We start from the raw sequence: 26,262 nt of genomic DNA on the forward strand, positions 1-26,262 counted from the left end.
CGAAGTTATACATACACTGACCTCAAAACCCTGAAGCCCTCAAGGACAGTATTTGCCACAAATTCGGCACTATTCCATTGACATGGCCAAACGAGTTATGCAAGCATTTACAAATTATCTCGAAGAGTGTATCGCTAATGATGGCCACCACCTTAAAAACACAATGAAATAAATCTATTTTGTATACCCTTTCTTGTGTCGTAATGAAATTTATTTTATCTTGCAGCGTTTTTGTAGAATAAACGTTTGAAATGTGGTATTTTTTTTGACTCACCCTGTGTATTCTACAACTTTCAATGGTCAATGTGATCTTCAATGCGGTGGTGTGCTGAGCTGGTAGTATCTCTTAAATGTAAAACTGATGGCCATTATGACCAATGCTACACATCCTCTCTATGATACAATATCGTTAAGAACTTTCAGCCAACATATTAAGCAGAAGTATGTCAAGCAAACCAGCTGGGGCAACTTCACACCTACAGCACTACACCTTTATAATACAATTTCACTGTAACTGCTGTATTATTATTAGCCAAGTCAGAAGTCCTTTTTTTCTAATTCTTGCATGTGTTTGAAAGGCTTATGGTCTGTTACGTTATTTCTAGATTTTTTTGAGCTTCTGTAAAAACTGTGTACTATCTGTCTGTGGCTCTTTGAAGAAAAACTTTCTTACATTTGTGCCAAATTTCCAAGGTTTCCAACTGTGTCCCCCAGTTTTCTTGTTGAAAAATTCATTTTAAAATAGTAGCATGGAACCCCTATCCAAATTCCATTCATAAATAGTTTGAACAAATCACTTCCGAATTCCTGTCTACTTAAATTGAAAAGGTTCACCAGCTCAAATCTTTCCACGTAGCTTGTACATTTCAGTCCCAGAAATAGCCTAGCCAAACATCTCTGGATTTTCGCTAGTGCTTGTTGTTTTGTTTTATTTTCCTTTTTGGAATATGGAGACCAAAACTGTACACAGTTCTTCAGTTAAGACACCACTAGTGTGTTACATAGCTTAAGCATAACCTCTCTTGACTTGTACTCAACACACCATCCTATATAACCTATTATCATATTAGCATTTTTGATCACTTCTGCACTCTTGATGTAGATAGCGATGAGTCCAATATGACTCCTAGGTCCTTCACATAAGATGTACCATTCCTAATACACTTCACCCTAGATCCCATCACCTCATCTTCTCCTTGACTGTTCTTTTGCTACTAAAATAATGAAAGACTCTCCTTGGGTCATATTCTAAGTTTTGTTCTGCATTAAACTGAACCACTAATGTCAAGTGACCATAATATAATACAATTGTCAGTCTTTTGGAAGAGTACAGATGCAAAGGCTAAAACTGGTAAGCTCAGTATTAAACAGGTTAAGGTAAATTTTGGAGCAATAAATTGGGTTAAGCTTTTAAGGATATAAACAGTCGAGAAGCAGAGGAACAGGTTTAAAAACGTTTTACATATGATGCAGGATGGATTTAGAAAGAAATTGTTAAAAAAAAAATCTCCTCAATGGTTAAATAATGAGGCAAAAAGGAAGCTGCACAGGAAAAATTAACTGTATAGGACTAATAACTCCAGTGTGAATCGCTGGTGTATGAGAGCAACCATTAAAAAGGATATTAGGGAAACTAAAAGGCAGTTACAGAGGAATACTGCATATAAGGCAAAAGATGACCCAAACAGATTCTTTCAGTGTTTTCATTATAAAGGAACAGTTTAAGGAGAAAGTGAAGTGTATCAGGAACAGTAAAGTAGAATTAAAATAAACCGACAATGAAATAGTAAATACTCTAAACTTGCATTTTCCTTAAATTTTCACATATGGATAACCCCTCCAGTGGTAACAAGGAGTAGCTACTAAGAAATCAGAGGGAGACTTACTACTTAATTTAGATTAGCTGAAATATAACAAATCACCAGGACCTGATAACATTTATTCACAAGTGTTAAAGGAGGTTAGTGAGTACATATATTTTTAGAAAGTAAAGTTACTTCACGCTGGGGAAATTCCTAAGGATTGGGAAATGGCAAATATTATTCTGTTACATTAAATGGATGATCAGGCAGATCCACGTAACTATAGGCTAGTAAGCTTAATGTGCATCACAGGTAATTTAATTGAAGGAATTGCTAAGATAAGATTGAGCAACATTTGGCAAATACAGGAGTTTTACTGAATGGTCAGCATGGGTCCAGATGAGGAAAGTCGTGTTTAACTAACATGCTGGAATTCTGTGAAGAAGCAACAAAGGGATATGATCAAAGTGGTGCATATGATATTTATCTTTCAGAAAACATTATGTAAGGTGCCATGTGAGGTCGGGCATCAAACTAAAATTAGTGGGATTCAGGTTGTAGTGTGTAGATGTGTGCAAAACTGGATGGTGGTGTGAGGAGCCTTATCAGAATTGGCTGATGGTATGTGTGATGTGTCTCAGGATTCAGTGCTTAGGGCCACTGCTGTTTTTAATATATATAAATGATTTATTTATTTATCAGTTTGGAGATGATACCAAGGTAGGAGGATTGACAAATAATCTTGAATCTGTTGAAGCATTGCAGAGGGACTTGGACAGCATACAGGCTTGGGCAGATTTGTGGCAGATGAAATTTAATGAAAGTAAATATATAAAGTAATCCCCCACTATATCGCGTTTCAGCTATCGCACCCCCACTACATAACGGATTTATTAATATTATTATTATTACTAGGGGGCTCTGCCCCCTGCTTGCTTCACCGGGTTTGGTTTTCCAGGTAAACAATTTAAAGAGATTGTTACTTTCATGTGAATTGTTACATATCCATTATTTTCATTTTTACTTTGAAACTTTTGTAAAAACAATATTTGTCCTTTATTTCCGGCCCCAGGCGTGGTTAAATCTTTTTCTCGCGGCACTTATAACGCTACTCGCGTTGTGAAGGGGAGGTCTGATGCACGCTAAAGAGATGCGATCAGTTCAGCTGGTGTCTTGCTGCTGCAGGCCAGCTGTGTGTTGTGCTTGTCGCGCTTTGCGTCAATCACTTAAAAGCCTGTACAGCAGCTGTCCTTCTGCCACTCTCGTCTCTGCCGCTCGCTTTGTGAAGGGGGGGAGCTGAACACACGCTAAGCAGAAGTGGACGGATCAGCTACTGGCTTTGTGCTGCTTCTGCCAAGGTGCCTGTTCTGCTTGTTGCTCTGTGCGTTCTGGTAGGGGATAGGACTGAACGCACGCTAAGGAAAAGTGCTTGGATCATCTGCTGGCTTTCAGCAGCTGCTGCTGGCAAGCTGCGTGTTCTGCTTGTCGTTGTTTTAAGAGCTGGGAGCACCTGAGGTTTGTTTGCCAAAAGCATTCCTACTACTGCTAGGTTAGATATCGGTGAACTTGTTTTAAATTGTAAGTAGGGCGTGACATGCAAAGGTCACCGTCTCACGGGTTTTGTGGGGGGGCTGAACACACGCTAAGCAGAAGTGGACGGATCAGCTAATGGCTTTGTGCTGCTTCTGCCAAGATGCCTGTTCTGCTTGTCACGCTGTGCGTCGATCATTTAAAAGCCTGTACAGCAGCTGTTTTTCTGTCTCACTGCCTTGTCTTGCGTGACGTTAAAATGTTTTATCATAGAGAGATGTTACTCATATCCTTAGCCCGACATCCACATATCATATGTGTTTACAAAAGGTGTTTTAATAAGTTTACATATGTTTAAAGCATGTGGGATGGGTATTTTATATACAGTGGTGTGAAAAACTATTTGCCCCCTTCCTGATTTCTTATTCTTTTGCATGTTTGTCACACAAAATGTTTCTGATCATCAAACACATTTAACCATTAGTCAAATATAACACAAGTAAAATAGGCATGCAGAGATATCAAAAATGATTGTCAGATATGATGCTAACAAGAGGGTGATATTCCAGCACATCTGCACAAAGGGCTCTTTGTGAACTGAATTTTAAATCTTAAACCTTGGAATTCAGTGTTGGACACCTCAGTGGTAGAGTAGTAACACATCTGCAGGAGAGTGAATTTGACTATAGGCTGTGAGTTTTTTGTTTTGTTTTTTTCAGGCATTCAGATTTTCTACCTGTTACAGTGAAACATTTTCAGCAAGTAACAACTAGTAGGTTGATTGGTATTTTCAGAGAGGCTTCTGAAATGCTGCTATAAACAGTTTTGTCTAGGTTGTTTGTTCTTCAAAGGTCCCGTAGCACTGGAAATTGACAATTTCTGTATTACCTGTTTCCAAGCTGACCTGTGCAAGTGACTATAGAACAGTAGCACTGAAATTAAATGCTCTGAGGATTTGGTGAATGGCATTATAATGATAAACTAAGCCCATCCAATGAGTATTACCAATTTCTTTAATATGCCAGCAACAGTGCAGTATATGTAAGGCCGATATCTTGAATCATACTTATTCTTCTTATTTACCCTGGATTTTTTTTAAATCACCTAGAATATTGGCCTCAGGTACTGATTGATATAAATTTATAATATGAATATTAATGCACATATATGGTCTATTTACTCAGGAGTTTCTTTTGATTCATTCCATATTAAAATCTGTGGATTAATCAAAGTTTGGTTTGTCATTTTTGCCATTTAAACTTTGCTTGTGTGGTCTGAGACAGATCAGTGGTTATTATTCAGTTATTGGGTATACAGTGACAGTGGGGATAATACATGCAGCTTTGGAGGGTGGGACAAGATAAATGCCATGCCATAAATTAAGTTATAAATAAATACATTAGTTCTGTGTGTTAATGTTATTTTTATCTTACATGCAGTTAGGTCCATAAATATTTGGACATTGATGCAATTCTTGTTATTGTCTCTTGGTATACCACCACAATGGATTTGAAATTAAGCAGTCAACATGTGACAGAAGTATAATCAGCTTTAATTTAAGGAGTTTAACAAAGGTATTGCATTAAGCTTTCAGAATTACTTCCATACAGTCCCTCTATTCTCAGAGGCTCAAAAGTAATTGGACAAAGTAATATAAAATATATGTATTGTTTTAATACTTGGATGAAAATCCTTTGCAGTTAATAAAAGTCTGGAACCCAAGGACATCAGTTTCTTCCCTTGAGATGATTTACTAGGCCTTGATGCTTGTTTGTTGGTCTTTCTGTCTTCGGTAACTAAAAAGCATGCTCTATTGGGTTGAGATCAGGTGATTGTCTTGGCCATTGAAGAATATCCCTTTTTTTTACTTTGAGAAACTCTTGGGTTGCTTTCACAGTATGTTTTGGGTCATTATCAATGTTCACTATGAAGCTTCTTCCAATCAGTTTTGCAGCATTTGGTTGAATCTGAGCAGAGACTATATCCCTATACACCTCAGAATTTATCATGCTACCTCTGTCAGCAGTCAGATCATCAATAAACACCAGTGGCCCAGCTCCATTGGCAGCCATACATGCCCATACCATAACACTGCCTCAGCCATGTTTGACAGATGATGTGGTATGTTTCAGATCATGAGCTGTTACTTTCTTTCTCCATACTTTTCCCATCATTCTGGTACAAGTTGACCTTGGTTTCATCTCTCCAAAGAACCTTATTCCAGAAATGGGCAGGCTTTTTAAGATGTTTTCTGGCAAAGTCTAATCTGGCCTTCCTGTCCTTCAGTGCTACCAGTGGTTTGCATCTAGAGGTACTGTAAACCCTCTGTGTTTATAATCTCTTGATTGTAGACTTTGACAGTGATACACCTACCTCTGCAACAGTGCTCTTGACCTGGCTAGATGTTGTGAAGGGGGTTTTCTTCTCCAAGGAAAGATCATCCACTTTAGTTTTCTTCCGTGGTCTCCCAGGTCTTTTGGTATTATTGAGCTCACTAGTGCATTCCTTCTTTTTAATAATGTACCAAATTGTTGATCTGAGCACTCCTAAAGTTTTTACTATCTTTCTGATAGGTTTGTTTTTTTTTCCCTCAGCCTAATGATGGCCTTCTTCACTTTCATTGACACCTCTTTGGACCTCATGTTGCATTCCAGTGAACAACTACCAAATGCAAATTCAGTCCTTTGAATCAACTCCAAACCTTTTATCTACTTAATTTGCAATGGAATAACGACAGAATGGACCACACCTGGCCATGGAACTGCTTGTCAGTCACATGTCCAATTACTTTTCAGCCTATGAAAATGGAGGGACTCTGTGAAAAATGGCTGTAATTTCTGAAAGCTTAATGCAATATCTTTATTAAACTCCATAAATTAAAGCTGAAAATGTATACATCTGTCACGTCTTGATTTCTTAATTTCAAATCCATTGTACTTGTATACATAGACAAAATTACAAAAATTGCATCAATGTCCAAATACTTATGGACCTAACTGTACTTCTAAGCAAGGAAGTGTAAATAGTGTATCACTGAAATGTCTAGCCACTCACATCAGTGGTTAAACCCAACAACATCAAAACGTATAGATAAAATGAATCTTGGAACAGATATACAGTATCAGCTGAGTTAGCACACATGCCTTTCAGCAGGAAACTGCTGATAATTTGGGTTCAATTTCTGTCCATTACTTAAGAAGTTTTTTGTTTTGCATTTTTTGTATTGTGTACAGCTCACCAGAACATCATGTTGTCCTTTTATTGCGGTTGTGTGGTGGGTGCTGCAATGCGCTGTAAGTACCAGTGCATGCTTCCCAACCTGACCTGACTGACTGTGCAGTCCATTATGCCTTTACTATAAGCTTCATTGTCTGGTTAGGTGACATGACTAATCAGAATCTGGGAAAACTATTAAGTTGACAAATACTCAACCATAATTATTTACAGTATGCTGATGTGGATCACTTAGTATGTATGGCATTTCTGAAAAAACTAGGAAACATATGAGCAGCTGTTCTCTACCTTATTAACATATGCAATACCTACGATACTTTCAGCAAATGAGGTAATGTTGCCGTAAAACATACGCAAGCCATTGTATCACTTTTCACATGTTTTTCCTGGTTAAGGTTGCTTTGGCAGCACATGTCATAATCAACAAATCAGGCCATCCTGTCCTGTGCCACTTTTTCAAGCTCTTTCTGAAGAAATTCTAGACATTCCCCCGTCATTTAAAATAAGAGAGTCCCTTCCAGCATGTTTTGCATGTGTTTGGGTCATCCTAACTACAAGGTCAAACCAGCTCAACTGGATTGTCTAACTCTGGCAGCAATAATGCACCGTGGTTTTAGGGAGATGACCATTATCTCAGTTTTGGAGGTGCTGATTTTCATCCCAATGAACAACACATTTGGATACAAGCCAATCCAGTCGCCTGGAAATCACAGTCTAATGAGGTCATGAAGAGCTCATCATCTGCAAATTGCACAGAGGCAAAACTTGGATTTCCAAACTGGATAATCTTCCAGTCTCGGCTGTATTTTGATATCCTCACACAGGGCCAATCTAGAACTGCAAATTAATTTAAGATGTACAAGTATGCCTTGTGAAGTGGGAGGAAAACTGGATTCAAACCCAGGACTCTGGATATGTTGGGCACTCTGACCACCATGCCACCCGTGAAAGAAGTGAAGAATCCAAAATTGTTTTTAAACACTGTTGCACACGTGTGCACAGGAGGCAGCTAAACGGCTCAATAGAAGGTAATTCCTGGTAGTACCAGGAGGTGGCAGCGTGCAGTAAATCTTTCTCTTTCATCCATGCAGACCAAATGCAAGAAATTCCATAGACAGATTTACTATACGCCACATGACCAGCAGCATCGTACGTCAATGTCGCCACCATATTGCGAGTGGCATTACTGTAGAGTGAAGTAATGGATAAAGATGCCTCACGCATGTGCTGCTTGGGCTTGTACAAAACGCTGTACGCTCCAAACCAGATCTTGGGGGATTACATTTCATAGGTAAAACTGAACAACTGTTTTGTTTATATTTGGCCATTAGAAAATCCCATTTTATAATCTTAACTTTAGCTACGACAGGCTAAGCTAGCAAAGCTATACATTTATGTGCTCAAGTGAGCCTCCAAACAACGTTTTGCCTAAACGTATTCGGTCACTAACTATGTAGATTGTTGTTAGCTGTTAACATTTCTCAAACTTTGAAGGTTTCCCAAAGAAATCCACCTCAGGAAGCAGTGGGAGGTAGCCCTTAGACGGGATTTTGAGAAAGCTGTCCTGTGACATGTGCCGTTCTAGTTTGATAACAGATGCTATACTGGCATCATATGATCAAAGCTACCACTTGCTCACATTAAAAACAAAGGAGGTTTGATGATTCCTTCTGAGGGTACAGTCAAGGTGGTCAAAATAGCTGAGCATGTTATCCAACAGTCGACATTAGGACAAGCCGTCAGTGTATCTTTGATCAATCAGTTTGTTCGGACTGAGATTGGATCAGATGATGTGTTTTTTCTCAAGGAGCACAGTTTGAAATTGACAACCATCATTTTATGCTCATGTCTTTAGTTGTGTCTGTTTTCTACAAACTAAGGCTGCACCGTATTGCCAGACTGAAATCTCTCAAATTACAGAGTGGCAACACACGGTAAAAGCTATGGAAGACAGTTCTGCTTCATGGATTTTAAATCCTATCCTGTATATATTTAAGTAACCACATTGTGTGTGTGTGTGTGTGTGTGTGTGTGTGTGAGAGAGAGATTGAGAGAGGAATGAGTGAAATGTTTTCAGAAATTATTAAGCTAATTGGTATACAATAAAATTATTTACTTTTGTCATTAAGTGTATCATTTCACTGTTAAAAGAAAGACAAAGAAAGATAACAGGCAGTAACAGTGCAAAATTCACAATTGATATGCCAGTTTGAAAAGATAAGTTTTGAGGGTAGTTTTAAAATGTGTTATTGAATTGAGCTGACGTATACATGAAAGGGAAGAGAATTCCAGAGTTGAGGAGCACTAGGAGAGACGCTCGAGCTCCCATAGAACAGAGTTTGATGTGTGGTATAGAAAGTAGAGCTGCAGATGAGGATCTGAGTGAGCGAGAGGGAGTGTAAGTCTGGAGGAGATCAGTGAGGTAGTGGGGAGCAAGCTTGTGGAGAGCTTTAAATGTTAAGAGCAGTATTTAGTATTGTATTCTGTAGTGAACAGGGAGCCAGTGAAGTTGAGAGAGAACAGGTGTAATGTGTTCAGTGGATTTAGAACAGCAGGTTATTATCCTGGCAGCAGAATTTTGAAGAAGTTGTAAGCGATGGATAAGTTTTTGTGGGATGCCAGATAGAATAGCATTACAGTAATCTATATGTGAGGTGACTAGGGCATTAACCAATACTTCAGTACTCTGTTGGGTAAGAACAGGACAAAGTCTAAAAATGTTTCGGAGATGGAAGAAGGCAGTCCGAGAAATGTTACTTATATGGGAGGAATTATTTAATAATAATAATTGTTATTATTATTTAATAATTGCCATTATTCGTGTATAAATGGATATAAATAATTACATTTAAACGATTCGCCAAAATCTGTTGTATGTAAACGATACTGTTTTAAATGTTATTGTTTTTTCATCAGAAAATCCGGATTCCACGTCTACCTGTATTAATTTAAATGCCACTTTTGCCACTAGCAATATGGAGGATGCGCTGACGTATCGTGTCGACTGGGCAACACAGTGAATGCGGAGTCTATCTATATATATCTATGGGAAATTCTGCCTGGGTCCTATGACTTCACTTCCGGTTCCAACCCCAGATGACATAATTTCCCCCCTTCAGACTTTAAACCCACCTATTCTGTACCATAACCTCAGTTCTGCTTTGGACTCTTGTCTGTAAAGACCTTTCCTCAACAAATCCAATTATACGGAAAGCTAACACAAAACCTTTTTACGTGTCAAGGCTTGATTATTACCACAACACTAATTTCCTAAAGTCATCTTAAATTCTATACTTGTTTTTAAAAGACTTCTAAAATTCTAGCTTAATTTTTTAGGATGCAATGGACAAAAAAATGTTTTTTGTTTAACATGAATAAATCAAAAAAAGGTTTTAATGTAAGGTTCCCTTTAACAAAATGTCAAGGGTAGTAAACATTTTTAGAAAACAGAACAATTGATGTGTTAAAACCACAACTGACCTTTTTCAATTTCTGTGAGTGCTTTTAAGTTAAGAGGCCACCATTTGAGACAGTTTCCAAAGAATTTGCTCACTTTGGGTTTATTCCAGTCTGCGCAGTAAACCATGAAGAAAGGAGATGTTAGTCATCAGATTATGGCTGATTATCCAATGAGCGCTTTTGCACCTAGAACAACATTTAGGGACAACATCACAGAAGTTAATTAGCAGTGAAAACTGATCATTGGTTAGGAAAAGGGTTAGAATGAAAACCTGCAGTGACGTTCAACACCCCTGCACTAGTTGATTTATTTCCACGAGCGTCTGTGCGAACACCGGCCAGCAGATGGCGCGCTAGATATTTATAGCTAACTAAATTGTAGGAGTTGTTTCTTGATAGATGAGCGTCATTGACGTTTTGTTGTTCATTGTCTTTGAGGTTTGTTTATCCTAGGATTGAATACCGACTGCCAGGATTGTAATCTTTCTCTCAGCAAGCGAAGCGGTAAAACTTTAATTGTTTCTAGGGTTTGATTGTTAGTTTCCATATGGGGCCTGAGGGTAAGTAGGTCACAATATCTCACCATGATTTCTAAGAAGAGGTTAAGTTTTTTAGTATCAATGAAGAGGTCGAGTTTTTTTTTTTTCTTTTCTTTTTTTTCTTGTGCATTTCACATCTCCCGTTATGCATAAATAAAGCATGTAACTGAAATATTTGATTTTACATAACACGCTGGTATTTTCCGCAGTTCGAGAGCCGCAGTCACCCATAGACCGTGGCTAAGGCTTCCAGCAGATTTTGGTTAAACTATACTGACAATGGAAATATCTGTTCCGGCTTTAAATACACGTGTCCGTTAAGTACAATTTGCAGATGTAAAATATTGACTCGCGTCGATTGGTCGCTGATATTGTTCATTATGTTATTCACGCAAACTCCGTGTGTTCCTGTAATGGAAACAAAAACACCAAATGCAAAATGAAGTAATTTTCTTTATGCAACGTTAACGCGATCTTGCCTTTTGGGTGCAAACTCTTTTTTCTGGACAGACCGAATGCAGCATTTCATATTTTGCCCTTGCAGGCTTTGTCACTGATATGTACTGTGCCCTCCGCCGACTCTTCGTAACGTTGCACTGTATGTGTTGCGCGTGCGCATAAAGCAAGCCGTTTTCATCAAACGGAGGCACTACAGTTTAGATTCTTTACAGCGTGGTAAACGAATACATGAGATCAGGCCAGTGTTTTAAATCGCAACATATTGAAAACTAGAACATTTCCTGTTCAAGTGAAGGTTAAAATCGCGTCTTTTGTCATTTTTTGAAAACCTGGCAGTGTGCGAGTCTGACTTTTGATGGATTGCGGTCCTCTGTACTATTTGTTCATCCCTTGCATCTGATGTTGCTGGAACAGGCATGTTACGTATGGAAAATTACTTAATACAACTGATGTTCTCTTCAAATCGGTCTGCTCCATTTTGTTTATTTTACTAGTCTATTGGCTTGTCAGGGTTATCGGCATGTATTTTAGTTGGATTCATGTACTGTTGTATTGTTTTTAATTGATAGTTCGCGGTAATAAAAGGTGCTGTCTTAACACATATAAACCTAGCTTCTTAAGTCTATAGTACTATCAAATCGTATCATTCGTGCTCTCGTTTCTTTCGTTCCTGCTTTTCTGTTTTGTTCTTTGTTTCGTTGTGCTGACAAGATGGTAATTTCCCATCATTTCTGCCTTTGCATTTTAAAATGAACCTGCTGGAATTCATTTTGGCCAACATATAATTTCACACTCTTAATATACATTCATATAGCACTGCTGTCTTGAATTCAAATCACATGCCTAGTCCTTGTGTGTGTCGAGTTTGCACATTCTCCCCATGTCCGCATGAGTTACCGTAGGAGTAGTGTGGTTTATTTAAGGTTTCCCCAGAGACAAATGTGCCAGGTTCATTGGCAGTTACAAACCGGCTCAGTGTAAATGTGAAAGGGCCCAGTGATGGACTACCCCATGATCCACTTTTAATTTCTGCCTTGTGCTTAATGCTGCTGACACAGGCTCTGCCCCACCACAACTACATTCAGTTTAAGAATTTCACGTTATGATTGTACTTTAAGGAGATTAGCAGACATTGATGTTTGTTTGAATCCTCACAAGAGAAATATCCAAATGATGGAATACATTTGCACTTTAATATTCTAAAGAAAAATTCAAGAAGTGCATGTTAATTGATCTGTTTTCAGCTTCTGTTTCATCCCTTTCATATGATAGGAAATATACAAGCAGTAAAGCAAAATGCTGACAGCCCAAATTTTATTATCAAATATGTTTTCAATAAACAGTCACTCTGAGAATTTTTTTCACATGCAAGTAAATATGCAGCAGTCTTTTTAAGTGACCATATAATAATTTAAAAACCAAATATTAGTCTCAAAACTATCCTGATGTCATTAAGAGTTTTCAATTAGAGTTCTTTTGTTTCACTTAAAATAAGAAGCAGAATATGTTGGGGCGGAGTGGTGGCTCTGAGGCTAAGGATCTGCGCTGGTATCCCGAAGGTTGCCGGTTCGAATCCCCGTCAGTGCCAAAAGAGATTTTACTCTGCTGGGCCCTTGAGCAAGGCCCTTAACCTGTAATTGCTCCAGGGGGCGCTGTACAATGGCTGACCCTGCGCTCTGACCCCAAGGGGTATGCGAAAAAAACTAACAAAAACTGTTGTAAGTCGCTCTGGATAAGAGCGTCTGCTAAATGATGTAAATGTATGTTCTCCATTTTTTCAATTTTAAGAAACCTCTCTTTGACTAAGTACTACTTAAGTGGCTAAAACATATTCAAGCAGCACATTCATTCAACAATTAACAATACATTGGATGGCACAGCCTCACATTAGTTAGTGTTTCTATATCACTGTTCCGCAGTCCCAGTCTGGATACTATCTCGATGGGTTTTCTTCTATATCCTAAAAAAATGTGTGTGTTAAATTACTTGTTGGCACTTAATTACGCTAGAATAAGTGAGTGTGTGTGTTCTGTGATGGATTGGCACCCCACACAGGGTTGATTCTTGCATTGCCCCCAGCATTTTTCGGATTAGCCCCCATAGACCTATAGTGGATTAAGCAGCTGGAATAATGGATGGATGAAAGATAATCCCATTATTTTTCTCTCGGTGACAGGTGGTATGTCGAAGTAACAATGTATACTATTTTAGAGCTAAAAAGTGGAGTAATTAATGATAATTTTACTTGGTTTAGAAGTACAATTCTTAAAATAATTGATCATGATACATTATTATCCTTTAACAAATGTGCAAATTATTATCTAAATAAGATCTACAGAATCGTAATCATTTGTCTTTTTTAAAAGTGTTAGCTTGTGGCCATAATTATACAAAATATGTATACTTCTTAATTAGGGTCCAGGGTTTTTCTTATAAACATTTTGTCATGTACACTTACACACAATGCAGAATATAGTTAAATGCTTAGCCGCTGAAATCCAAGACTTAAAACATTAAAAAGGCAATAAATAGAAATACTCAACTTTATTAGTATCACAAAATATCAATCTATACAATGACGGCATTATAGTAATGTTATAAAAGTATACCATAAATAGTAGAATTATCAGCATCGTATCTGTAGGCACTGGCTTCGTTTAGGATTCGGTTGGGTTTTGGGTTTGGAGATCTGACCGTTTAAGTAACTTATTTAATTTCGCCAATATCTTCAAAGACTGGCAAAATAGTTGACTAAAAATGATTAAATATAGTCAAATTCAGAGCGATAGCATCTTTAGCGGATTATTAAATCCGCCCCTCTAACACAAGGCGGCGCTGCAGAATGCTACCTAGTTGGCGTGGCTTCATTGGAGGCTCCGCGAGGAGTCGCGCATCTCGTTGGTTTTTTCTATTGGCCTGGTGAGGTCTGCGTTGCTTGTTTGGAGGTCGGATTTGTTTAGTGTAAAGTAACAGTGGAGCGCCTTATTCAAGGATTGTTTACGTCCTGTGGCGAATCTCCCTTTATACTATGTACGTGGGCATTCTTCAGAGGTGAGGTGGGAACGCATTCTCCAGTGCGTTATTGCGGATCGCCGTTTGGTTTTGTTTAGTAGCCATATTATGCATATTTTAAAGCTGTCACACTTTATCATACAAGCTTGCGAAAGATAACATTTAGTCCCTTTTAGCAATGAAATCGCCAAAATGCTTGGTAGTCGACGGTTGCGCCAGGGCTTGTGCTGCTTATGATCACGTTAGAAATCACAGTTAACGCTTAAATATTTCCATTCATTTTGACTGCAGTGGTTTAGTCTTGAGTGTGTTCGGTCAAATCAAACCAAACTCACTCCCCAGTAAATGCAGAGGACGTGTTCAGTGAGAAATGTTATTTTTGTTTCTGGTTTGAATTGTTGTTAATTTCACTAATCCTAGCCGTAGCTCATCTGTTTCTTGGCTCATCATGTAGCGTAAACCTTTTTGCAGCAGAGATCTCGTCTCATAGCCCAAAATTATTCGGTTGCATGGAATGACACCTTAAGTTTACAGTAGTACGAGTCGTTATATTTACGTGTAACCACTGTGCCAAAATCTTTTTATGCAAATGTTTCGGGGTTTTAGTTTACATCATCATTGATCAGTATCTTTTGTAAGCTGACCCGTCTTTCAGTTGTAATTATTCATCTAACGGTTAACATCTGTCTGTCTTGCTTGCAGTTTTTTCCTCTTGACATCTTATTAAAAATTACGTTTCTCTACTTGTCTTAAAATGATTGCACTCCTACTTTGGAACTGACACTTATTGCTTTGCACCATTTTTGGAATTTGCTGATGCAAATGTGTAAAAAGCCATTTTTATTTATCTCTGTCAGTCATGGCTGACATTCGATCCGACTATGATGCTGTCCTTCCATCCATTTGTCCATCTGTGACATTCCCCCTCCCATGTGCACGCTGGTGGAAGAGCAGATCAGTTCGAGAAAGGTAGACCCAGGGGCACAATTGGCAGGGGAATTGCCACTCCCAGGTGCAGTAAGTTGCCGTCAATAGAGATGTCTTCTCATGTTGACCAGTCCGTCATAGACTCCCATCAGTTCTTCAGTCCGTATTCTCCGAGTGTATATTCATGTCAGGTTACACATATTGCACAGATGTACAAGTGTGACAACACCATATTGATGGATGTTATTCCCAGCTTCTCTTTTCCGTTTCTGCTTTATAGCAAGGCTATGTTCTTCAGTCACTGTTTGGTTCTATTTTCTTTAACATCCATCTCCTTTTCCTCACATGCATCTTGTGAGCTTATCATTTTAAAATACATTTAAATCAGAAGTTTAGGGAGCATCATTCTTAGTTTTCTTTTTAGCTTGCATATGATTCTTTTGGAATACTTGCTTAAATTATGAGCAAGCCTGATTTTGGCCTGCACAATTCTTCTTGCATTGCTGTTGCCCGTTTATAAACTTTAACCTCCTGGGATAGGGAAAATTATTTCAGGGTTTCATATTTTACTGCAAGATATTGTAGAAAAAAAAAACTTACAGTCCAGCAGAAACCAATTTTCTGGAAATTAAATGATCCACCTTGCCTCATTGTTCGCTTTTGTCAAGTTTTTAACCCATTTGTTTTCTTATCACATCGAGTGAAAATGTGCTTTGCTAGCAATTCTAATTATTGCTGATTATGTTTCTACAGAGAATTTTTAAGAAAACTAAGAAGAGGAATACTGCAATTGCTGTTTTTGTTCTTTCTCATTCTCTGCTGACTTGCATTACACACTTTTGGACAAACTCTCTAGTCTTTTTATTCTAAACATAACCTTTGTATCACTGATTTAAGCATCATCTTGCAATGTCACGGGATATTCCTTTACGCAATTCTGGATTCGGCCTGTTTGGTGCCGTTCCGTCTTTGAGTTCATCTGTCAGGTCTCATTCTTCCAGCCAGAGCAGTGCAAGGTTGACAAATTTGAATCCAGGGTCCTTAAGCATGCAAGGATCTCGAAGTCTCTATCCAGCATCTGCTGGTCCATCTCAAAGCCTGACACCTTCTCTTGTTGGAAGTAGTGGCCGCAGTGCCTATGCTTCACAACCACATGGAAACTTAAATAAAGCAATGAAACTTTTAACAAATCTTGGTTTGTCTGCTGAAGACGTAGATGAACTGGCCAACATTCTTGATGACAAGCCCAGTGTGGAAATGCTGCCACGCCTCCTCATGCAGATCAAAGCGCAAAAATCTGGAAGGATCACTATGGCTAACAATCCCAGAGTTGATATGTCTTTGCCAGAAGAGCGTCCTTATCAAAGTTTAAGTGATAGTTGGGAAGATCCTAAAAGCTCAAGAGTTGGTGGTGCCTTTGATGAAGGCCCTAGTTTTGGTCATGTAGTTGATTATAATTTTGGCAAATCATCAGAAGAATATACTGGTAGCCATAAGAGACTAGATTATGAGAGCAGAGTCCTTTGCAACAGCAGTCTTCGTAATTCTGATTCTTCCTCTAGTTTCTTTGAGTCTAAATATACTCGCCCTTCTTCGGGGCCTCTGCTTTCAAAGATGGACAGGAGAAAAGGTTATCCATCCCCCAGAAAAATTGAGGATTACCATGGAAAAATGCCCAGTTCATTTCCACATGTTTGCTCCCTTTGTGATGTTGATGTTCATTCCACTAAGGTGAGTTCTCTCCCTCTTTTTCTCTCTCTCTCTCTCTCTCTCTCATTCTCTTTTATGAAACATCAATTTTTCTGTTTTTTGAAATTGCTTTGGGTCAAAGTTTGATCTTCTGACTAACCTAATTCATTTTTTTTGCTGAGTGAATTATCAAATTTTAGTTTGCAGAGTTGAGTTTTTTTCACTCCCTTATTAGAGATGTATGCCGTTTTCAGCAAGTTTTGCTTTGTAACATAAAAATATCGGCTTATTTTTGTACATGTTCATTACTAGCTAATTTTTTGTTTAGATGCTACTGATTAAGTTGCAGCAAATCCACCTGAAAACCCATAAATTCTTAGAACAATGTTGGAGTTACTGTTTCATTTCTGTTGTTGTTGTTTGTGGATGGTTCTTTTGCAAATGTGTTATTTTAATTTTCTTTTTCCCCAAAGCTTGAATTGTGTGTTGTGTTCATTCTTTTTACATCTTTCTCTACTAAGTTGATCAAGACTTTTTTCTTTTCTGTTTTTTCTGTTCAACCATTATAATTTTTAACTATGAACATGCATTGAAAATAGGTTTATTCTTCCAAAATGAAGCCTTGTTAAAATTAGTGTTCTCTCCCTGCTTGTATGAATGCTGAATTCTTTTTTGAATAAATGCATTTCGCTGCCCTTACTTTAAATATGAAGCCGAAGTCAGCAGTATTTTGCTGCTTGCCACTCTTATTAAAAATCAGTATTTGTTCATCTTCTTTTTGACTAGACCACATGCTTTATTACATTAAACCCTTTCATGGCATCCCAACACTTATGCAGTCTGTTTTGATATCAATTCAGACTTGTAGCACATGGCAAAAGTCTGAAAACGCAAAGTATTACATGTGTCTTAACACTACCACTTTCATCATCTGAACTAATAAAAGACTTTTTGTTTTTTACATTTTTTCTGTCAGTTTTGCTCATTCTTAACTTACTTCTGATTTGAGATTTCAGAACTTTCTTAGATTCTAAATGGTTTCTAATTTTTCTCAAATGTTTTTAAATTATGAAAAATGCTTTCAGCATCAAGTTATTTTGGATAGTAGAAAAACTACTCTTTAGCACTACCATAACTGTATATATCTTTTTGCAATGGAACATTGATACCTACAAATGGCTTTAAAGCCTTTTTCAAATTGCCTTCATAGAGCTAAGAAGGTGAAGCACTTTACTGATGGTCTCTTGGTGTTTGGGAGTTGCTTCTGTAGCGCACTTTTCTTTGTCTGTAACTTTCTTCATAGTCTTTCTTGCAGTCACAGCCTGAATTCACTTTTGTCTTTCTGGTAAACCACATCACCTGGACTGAAGACCTACAGTACTGAATGGGGAAAAAAGCATCTTTAACAGCAGACATCATTGTTTAGTCCTAAACAAATAGATTAAATTATTTTTGGTTCTGAGCTACACTGGCATAGTGATTAGCTGAGTTACCACTCCAGGGGCCTCATGTATAAACGGTGCGTACGCACAGAAATGTTGCATACGAACGTTTCCACGCTCAAATCGCGATGTATAAAACCTAAACTTGGTGTAAAGCCACGCACATTTCCACGGTACCTCATACCTTGGCGTACGCAATTTATCCGCCCAGTTTTGCAGACTGGCGGCACCCAGCGTCAAAGCAGTGCTACTGTTCCTGTGTGATCACCCTTTCTTTCTTAGATCCACATTCCTGGTGCGGCTTTATACTGGCACTGAAATTAACTGCATATTGTGTATTAGTGTAATGCATCTGATTGTAATTAACATGCGGCAATATAATGGTCCAGGGAATAGCCATAGTATTCCAAATACCATAACTGCTTTAGCGTTGTAACTTTCACTGCATTTTCTTCTTCTTTCAGCTGCTCCCGTTAAGGGTTGCCACAGCAGATCATCTTTTTCCATATTACTCTCACTGCACCACTCGGAGTATTTATATCACTGTATCTGAGTGGGAAATCACAGCAGCACCTGATCGGAAAGAGAATTATCGGTGCACAACATGAAGCAGACGCTGCCTGAGCCACAGCAAAACGCTTTAGAGACTTCCCTGTACGGACTTCGCGGTTTAGAAACAGTTTCATCCCAAGAACTATAAACGCACTAAATCAGTCCATCAAGTGTCTCCTTGTAGAACTGTTTGTACTTATAAGTACTTATAAGTACAATCACCTCACTGTAAACTTGGGATACAGTTATAATATTGCACAACCTGCGCCACTTTATAAAGCGCGTATTTACATATGATGACGGTATTCATTTTTAAGATGAAATGCAGCAAAATATGTTATATTATACAGATAAAACTTTAACTTCATTTAAGTAATCTGTATTGTTAATAATTAAACATGTGAGGACACGGTGCTGCAGAGCTACCTAGTTCAGTAATTGTTCCTGCATTGCATTGTATTCTTGCTGGTGCTGACGCGACACTGGAAAGATAGACGGATATAATAATTAAACACATACTACGAAGATATTTCAATGTTCCTTAAAAGTTTTGAAGAATCGAAGTTCTAAGCTTACAGATGGCTTCACGTCTATTACATAGCTGATTGTGTGGCGATTGGGGTTTTGGAGAAAGAAAAGTAAGGACAGGAATTGGAGGTTAGTACGTTTGAAAGAGACAGTACTGCTGTGATAAATTATTTAATTGAAGGTCGCGCATGGCGCAGCAAGCCTCTTGCGTGAGACATGATCAAGCACTGCGCCACCGTGTTCCCATGTTTAATGATATGCTTTCATTCCTATCATCATGAAAAAGATATCACGTATACATCTCAGTATTTTAATTATTCAGAGAGCTGTAATTTCACAAATGTAATGGATTATGTGTCCTGTCGGAGAAAGAGAAAGCCCGTTTAAAAAGCAGGTAGTGATTCACACACACAGAGCACATAAAAGATCAAATACAGAACAAAGCATTTAACATGCCACTTTAGTTACAATGGGATTTGAGAAACTAGTAAACGATTTTAAGATGAAGTTTATGATGTTCTACTTTAATGGCAAAATAAACTACGTGATTAAAGTGGAAATTTCGAGATTAAAGTTGACATTTCGTGCTTTTTTCCCCCACTGTGTGCCTTTTTTTTGTCTGTACCCTAATAAGCTTTCATATGACACTCAGACGGTGGGCTACGACTCGCCTTTTCACGGCGACTTTGATATGTGATTTCTTTTTTATTTCGGGTACTGTTCTTTTTTTATTTCTCCGACACTCTGTCACTTGATCAACTTTCTTTTGTTGATTATCCCACTGTTTAAACCAACAAATAGTACGTTTTTCCTTTGCCTCCACTTGGTATTCGCTGAAATTCTTATATTTTCTCCCATGCTTTTCCCATTGTCTTTTCACAGAAGGCTATTTATATCGATTTGCATATTCAAAGAGGCGTAATTCTGGGAGGGATTGGGGCGGGACAGAAGGCGCGTGCACGTGCGTTACTTTTCACGCTGATCGGGATTTATGTAGTGGAAGAACGTGAAAGTTTGCGTACGTACAGATTCCTGCATCTGGATTTTTCTGTGCGTACGCACATTCCCGCTTTTGTGCTTACGCCATGTTATAGTATGAGTTCTACGCACGCCGTTATACATGAGGCCCCAGGAGACTGGGTTAACACTTAGAATGGTCATGGTCTCTCTAAAATTACATTTGTTTCCCAAAACCATGTGTTTTTAAGTAATTATCAGGTGTCAACACTACATTGGCCTAGGTGTGTGTATGTGAATGTACACACCCTACACATTACTGGCACCCAGTCCAGTTTTGGTTCTTGTCTCGTTTCTTATGCTTGCTTTTCCACCAGATTTACTAGTAGCTTACTCAGACATTTGCTAAGCTGCTAAAATCACATTGACACCTGTCAGTAATGACTTTAAACCTACACTTAAAGCCAAATTATAGTACAAAAACATATTTCAGTGTGTTTCTGTCATGTATGAAGTGTTTATAAAGTTTGTTTAATGTTAGCAAAATAGTGATTTGAAGCTTGCTACTTTGAAATGCCTAATCATTTATTCATTTGAATATGTCTGAAGTGTTTTATTGAATTTTTATCAAACCAGTATTATGCCTTCTGCCATATCATATCAGTGCCACTGTATTCTTGACATTGTCTGTTCCAGAGTGCTTTGAAATTCACTATGAAATTGTAGTATGGCATTTGCTATGAATAAGCCTGTATTCTGAAAAGATTTGTTCAGCAGGTGGGATGGGTAGCATTATTTCCGGCTATATCTGGGACAAAGCATGTAGATGTGCGTGTGTGTAATGTGGGGGAAAACCAACCTATCAGTAAGGAACCCATATATACATATATATAAACTGCTCAAAAAATTAAAGGAACACTTTGAAAACACATCAGATCTCAATGGGGGGTTGGGGAAATCATGCTGGATATCTGTACTGATACTTGATTCTCTCTGTGTCCATGATGTGGCATCATTTTCCTTGAGTCTCTTTGAATATTAGGTCCTTTTGCCTTGTCTTCTACGATGTTACAAGGAAAAATGTGCCTGTTCCTAGTATAGGAGTTCCCCTTTTGAAGTAAGGATTATTTTTTCAGATTGAGCTCAGTTACAGATTAATTTTGGAAAAAGGTCATCTTCAAGACTCCTAGGGCAGGTGCCTTTAGGCTAGATCAGGCCTTTGGATATTTTTAAAGTGGCCTGCTTTCTCAGAATTCAAAGACTCCCTTTAACTTGTATTTCATGTATAGATTATATATAATTTAATTTCACACATGCCATTAAAATGCGTGTCCAGTGTGAGCTTGCGTGTGTCAGCCCAGCTGTGCATACCACGGCTACTAACATTTGGTTATAATTGAAACTGGCTGCTCATATAGACCCAGAAAGAAAAAGTGAGAAGAAGGTGACTTGCCACACTGCTATAAACATTATCATTTTAACATTATTATGCCCAAGATTTGACAGTCTTATGAAGGTGATGGTAGCTCACTCATTTTATACCTCTTGTACTTTGCATACTTTTTCAAGCTGCACATGCTTCATGACTGACCTATCTTCCACAGCTTTTTGTATTTATAAGAATTACCTATGAGTGTTACCTTTGGGGTTCCGCTCTATTTTTGCCACTCCAGTCTCGAAAAACCTTAATTTTTGGGTCATATTTTGTCCAGGAAATTTCACCCTTATGATAAAGTGTAATCCAGCAGGTGTTTTCAGCAAATATTGCCAGAAAGCCTTAAAGTCGTGCATGCCATAAATCCATGAATTTTTTTTGCTCAATACTAATTTCCATCCCATGCCTGTTGGCAGCTTTCCTAAACCACTAAAATATCTAAGAAACAAAAGGATATAAAGAAGGAAGATCATTTAGAATGTAGACTATAAGATTTTGATGAGGCAAATGTTACTTGTAAGTCTTTTTAAGGAAAGAAAAATTGACAGTAGTTGGTGGTTGTTATCTTTAGGCCATTTTTGTATTTATAGATGAATATAGTTTGCGTAGAAGTGAAGTCATCACACAGTGGAGAGATGCTCCCTACTTTAAATTTGATAAAATTACTAAAAAGTGTGATTTTTGAAAGCAGATGTCAAGATTTTAGACTTACAGGAATATAACTATATTGTTTTAATTTCAGATGTGTTCACAGTACTCCAGTTATTTGATTGTTAAGTTCTAGGCCAGCCCATTGCGATTTAGTGCACTATGTTGTTCACAAATTTTGTTTACCTTTTTAAGTGTAATATGAAAAATCAATATTCTTTGGAAATTGGAAAAAGTAAATATGTGTTTGTGTCCCCCGTTATCCCCCCCCCCCCCAATCTGTGAGCATCTGGTGGATGATGTTTTAAAACCACATACAGAAACAAAACAAAAACCTGCATCTGTCAGTATGCTAAATACCAAATGCTGCAACTACTTCAAAGTCAGACCCTCTAACATGCTTATTAGGAAGTATTGAAGAAAATATCCAGAAAATGTGGAAAAGCAGAATAAAAATTCAAGTTTCATGATTGATTGGTATATTCTAATAATAATTTGATGATAATCTTAGTTTTTTTTAATTTCTGCATTGTTCTCATAACACAAAAACTAAGAAATAACTGCTTGCTTAATTAGGTTAGCAGTCCATTTAAAATCTGTGAACTACTATATTATAGTAATGTTAACCATTCATTGTAATTGAAATCTAAAGTAACATTGTTAGGTTACAATGTCCTTTTTTTTTTTTTTTTTTTTTGAGTCTATTAAAATCATTTATTTTTTGGGAAAATATTCGTGCTGCAGTAAGGTTTGCATATAAGGACCTGTAACTTGTAAATTCTCTAGTCTTTGGCCCACATCAGTTTTATAAAGTGGTGTTATTTGTCCTCAGTAAAATTGATTTTGACACCAGTTCCCTGGGGTATTTGAGTTTTTAGTTCCAAGCACAAGTAACATGCAGGCCCAAAGTGAGTGCTTTTGATACCCAAAATGATTGAAAAGTCCCATGCATCTAGATGTGGAGGAAATGTGTATAGTCTGCTGAAATGAATTTCAGGTACTGTCTTTACTGCTTGAAGTTAAAAGGACATTTATCGTAAGCTTGTAAGTTCCTGTTTGGTCTGCTCATCTTTGATTTACATCTGTTTCTCAAATGAAAGTCATAAAGTGAACACTACTGAACAGTCAGCCATTCAATTTAGTGTCTCTCTGGAATGTAGGTGAGGACAGACAGTTAGCCTCTTACATCTCTGTCAAGGTGGCTCTTGGGTGAAATAGAAAGACTAGCAAAATAGGGCAATGTCCACATTGTCCTCCTCTGTGTGTGTGTGTGTGTGTGTGTGTGTGTGTGTGTGTGTTTTTATGTATCATAGTGCTTGCAAAGTAAGAAAACATGTTTTTGTTGAGTGTGCTGCCACTTTTCAAAAGTGGTTGTTCACAATGTCACACTGATCTGCTTGGACTGAAAAAATCACATAATTACTAAGGTGTTAATTAAACAAACTCAATTTTTTTGAGTCACTAAAATTATTTTGTTATTGACTGGTACCAATGTATATCCCTAAATGTTAAATAATTGATTCTGAAAATCGCCTTATAGTCTAAATAATGTTACCTTTTTAGGATTGTTTTGTTCAATTTAAGGGAACTTGGTGGTAATTCAGATTTCTGATTAGATCAGTGGCTAGTTAGTTAAAATGGAACAGAGCGTCTTTTAGTATGTTGAATACCACACTGATTGTTTGCTTCTGGAACATGATACTACAGCTAAACAAGAAAATACTTTTCAAATACAATTTTTGAAGTGGTATAATTGGGTGGATTGGTAATTAAGTTGCTAAGGAAAACATAAACTTTATCACTGAAAGATGCAACATTGAATAAATTAACCCTAGAGTAATAGATAAGCAATAACACAAGCTTTTCGGTACTTGTAAGTATTAAAATTTTAATTTGAACCTATCAGAATCCCCTAGTAATGTTTTCATCTTTGACGAGAAAATGCATTAAATTTTTAATGAAAAAGGTTTGTGGAAAAAATGGACCAAAAACGTAAATTTCATTATTTTTTTTCCCCATTGTTCTGAAAAGTGGATTTTTGTTGGTCTCTAGTTATGAATAATCTTCTTTCATATTATTGTGTTTGAGTGTTCAGTAGTTTTCTAGTAGTTCAGTAGTATAGGGAAAGTATTGTAATTGTCCAAAAATTTGATTTCAAGATTTTGATGAATCTCGATGTTTTAGACCTCCCCAAGTCCAAAAATACTATTTTTGTAATTATGTCTGTGTTGTGTCTTTGTTTGTAAACACAATAACTCAAGTACGCTTTCATTTAGGTCTACCAAATTTAGCATACAAGTATTACGTACAAAACATAAATTTTTATCAACTTTTGAGCTGTTGCCGCTAACCAGAAGTGGCACTTTTTTTATTCATGCAGCTGCAGAGTCTGGTTTATTCAACTTTCAGAATAATTAATTCAATATATTATTAATTTGTTATGATTTGTTGTTGGTGATTCTTTCGATGAGCAGTGTCATTTCTCCTTTCTTATTGCACATGTTGTACAATAAGCACATCCCCTGTGTTTTTCATAATTTACATAATTATATAGCAGTAACGGTGATGGAAAAGTTTGCAGCATTTGCCAGCAGATAAGCGTTTTTGTGTGTTAAACACTGCTCTTACAAAATGACTAACGGTTGAAAAAGAACAGATATTTTAGTAGTGCAGCACCCACATACCAGAATGGTATGGAATGGATATTGGGGTAATATGTAGGAAGCATTCTATATTAAATAATGAAACTAATAATTAGTGGGACTTTTACTTTTGCATGCATCCGGCGCCGCCGTGAGTGGCAGCCTTTTCAGCAGCTCTGTGTATGACTGTATATGTATGTGTACTTTTCTACTTTTATTTTTCTATTTTTATTTATTGATCACTCCTACCACTTTATTTTATGTGGATTCCTTCCCTGGACACACTTACTTTTACAACGTGGGCATGGATTTTAACACGCCGAGACTCGCCTATTCAAGTACTCAACTTCGGGCGCTGAGAACAAATGCCAGTGCCGGTGTGGTTCCATATTTACCCGACGAGGTAAGAAGGCGGTATCGTGGCAGCAGAGCCGGTACTAAGCTAAAAAAGAAGCGGCTTGCGAGAAAGTGGCGTTTCAAGCCTTCGGTGCCTTCTGTGATTCTGGGGAATGTAAACTCAATCTCAAATAAGATCGACGAACTGGCTGCGCTGGTGAAAAATGTCAGGACCTACAGAGAATGCAGTTTGTTGTGTTTCTGCGAAACGTGGCTAAATAACACCATCCCAGATGCCAACGTGGAGCTATCCGGGTTTAACACAGTTAGAGCGGACAGAGATGCAAGTACCTGTGGTAAGCACAAAGGAGGAGGACTCGCTCTCTATGTTAATACACGGTGGTGTCACTCTGGACATGTTAACGTCAAAATCTCCACTTGCTGCAGGGATATCGAACTGTTGGCCGTAAGTTTACGTCCCTACTATTTGCCCAGAGAGTTTGGACATGTCATTGTTGTTATTGTACACATTCCTCCTCGGGCAGACGTGGAGTCAGCGAGTGACATCATCCATTCCGCTGTTGCTAAGTTACAAACGCAGCACCCTGAGGCGCTTGTGCTAATCGCTGGAGACTTTAACCATGTGACGCTGGACAAAACATTGCCTGCATTCTCCCAGTATGTGGACTGTAACACCCGGGGAAATAAGACTATTGATTTACTGTATGCAAACGTTAAAGACGCATACAGCGCCACCCCGCTACCTGCGCTTGGGAAAGGAGATCATAACCTGGTTCAGCTTCAGCCTCACTATAAACCAAAAGTTAGAGTCCTACCTACAACCACATGATCATTCAGGAAGTGGACCCTGGAGGCTGAGAATACTCTGAGAGAACTTTTTGGAACTACAGACTGGGATATCCTGCAGGGATCTCATAATGAGAACATTGAGGAAGTTGTTGACTGCACTACTGACTACATCAACTTCTGTATGGACATTGTAGTTCCAGTAAGAACAGTACGCTGCTATGCTAACAACAAGCCATGGATTACAAGTGACATCAAGGGCCT

At 37.9% G+C, this 26,262-nt stretch overlaps 1 protein-coding gene across 3 annotated transcripts in view; it reads left to right on the forward strand.

Annotated features, from left to right (window-relative positions):
* The first annotated feature begins 10,401 nt into the window (after window positions 1-10,401).
* LOC114660140 (matrin-3-like) overlaps window positions 10,402-26,262 on the forward strand; it is a 62,881-nt gene continuing 47,020 nt past the window's right edge. For 2 of the 3 annotated variants that reach the window (XM_028812637.2, XM_028812640.2), the window contains exons 1-2: window positions 10,402-10,529; window positions 15,716-16,693. In XM_028812637.2, the coding sequence (XP_028668470.1) occupies window positions 15,872-16,693 (822 nt within the window). In that variant the 5' untranslated portion in view covers window positions 10,402-10,529; window positions 15,716-15,871. Of the gene's footprint in view, window positions 10,530-13,896; window positions 14,075-15,715; window positions 16,694-26,262 lie in introns of those variants that run through there. The other variant, XM_028812638.2, reaches the window with a different exon arrangement.

The sequence above is a fragment of the Erpetoichthys calabaricus genome, chromosome 11 (assembly GCF_900747795.2).
Source record: "Erpetoichthys calabaricus chromosome 11, fErpCal1.3, whole genome shotgun sequence".
Taxonomy (NCBI): Eukaryota; Metazoa; Chordata; class Cladistia; order Polypteriformes; family Polypteridae; genus Erpetoichthys; species Erpetoichthys calabaricus.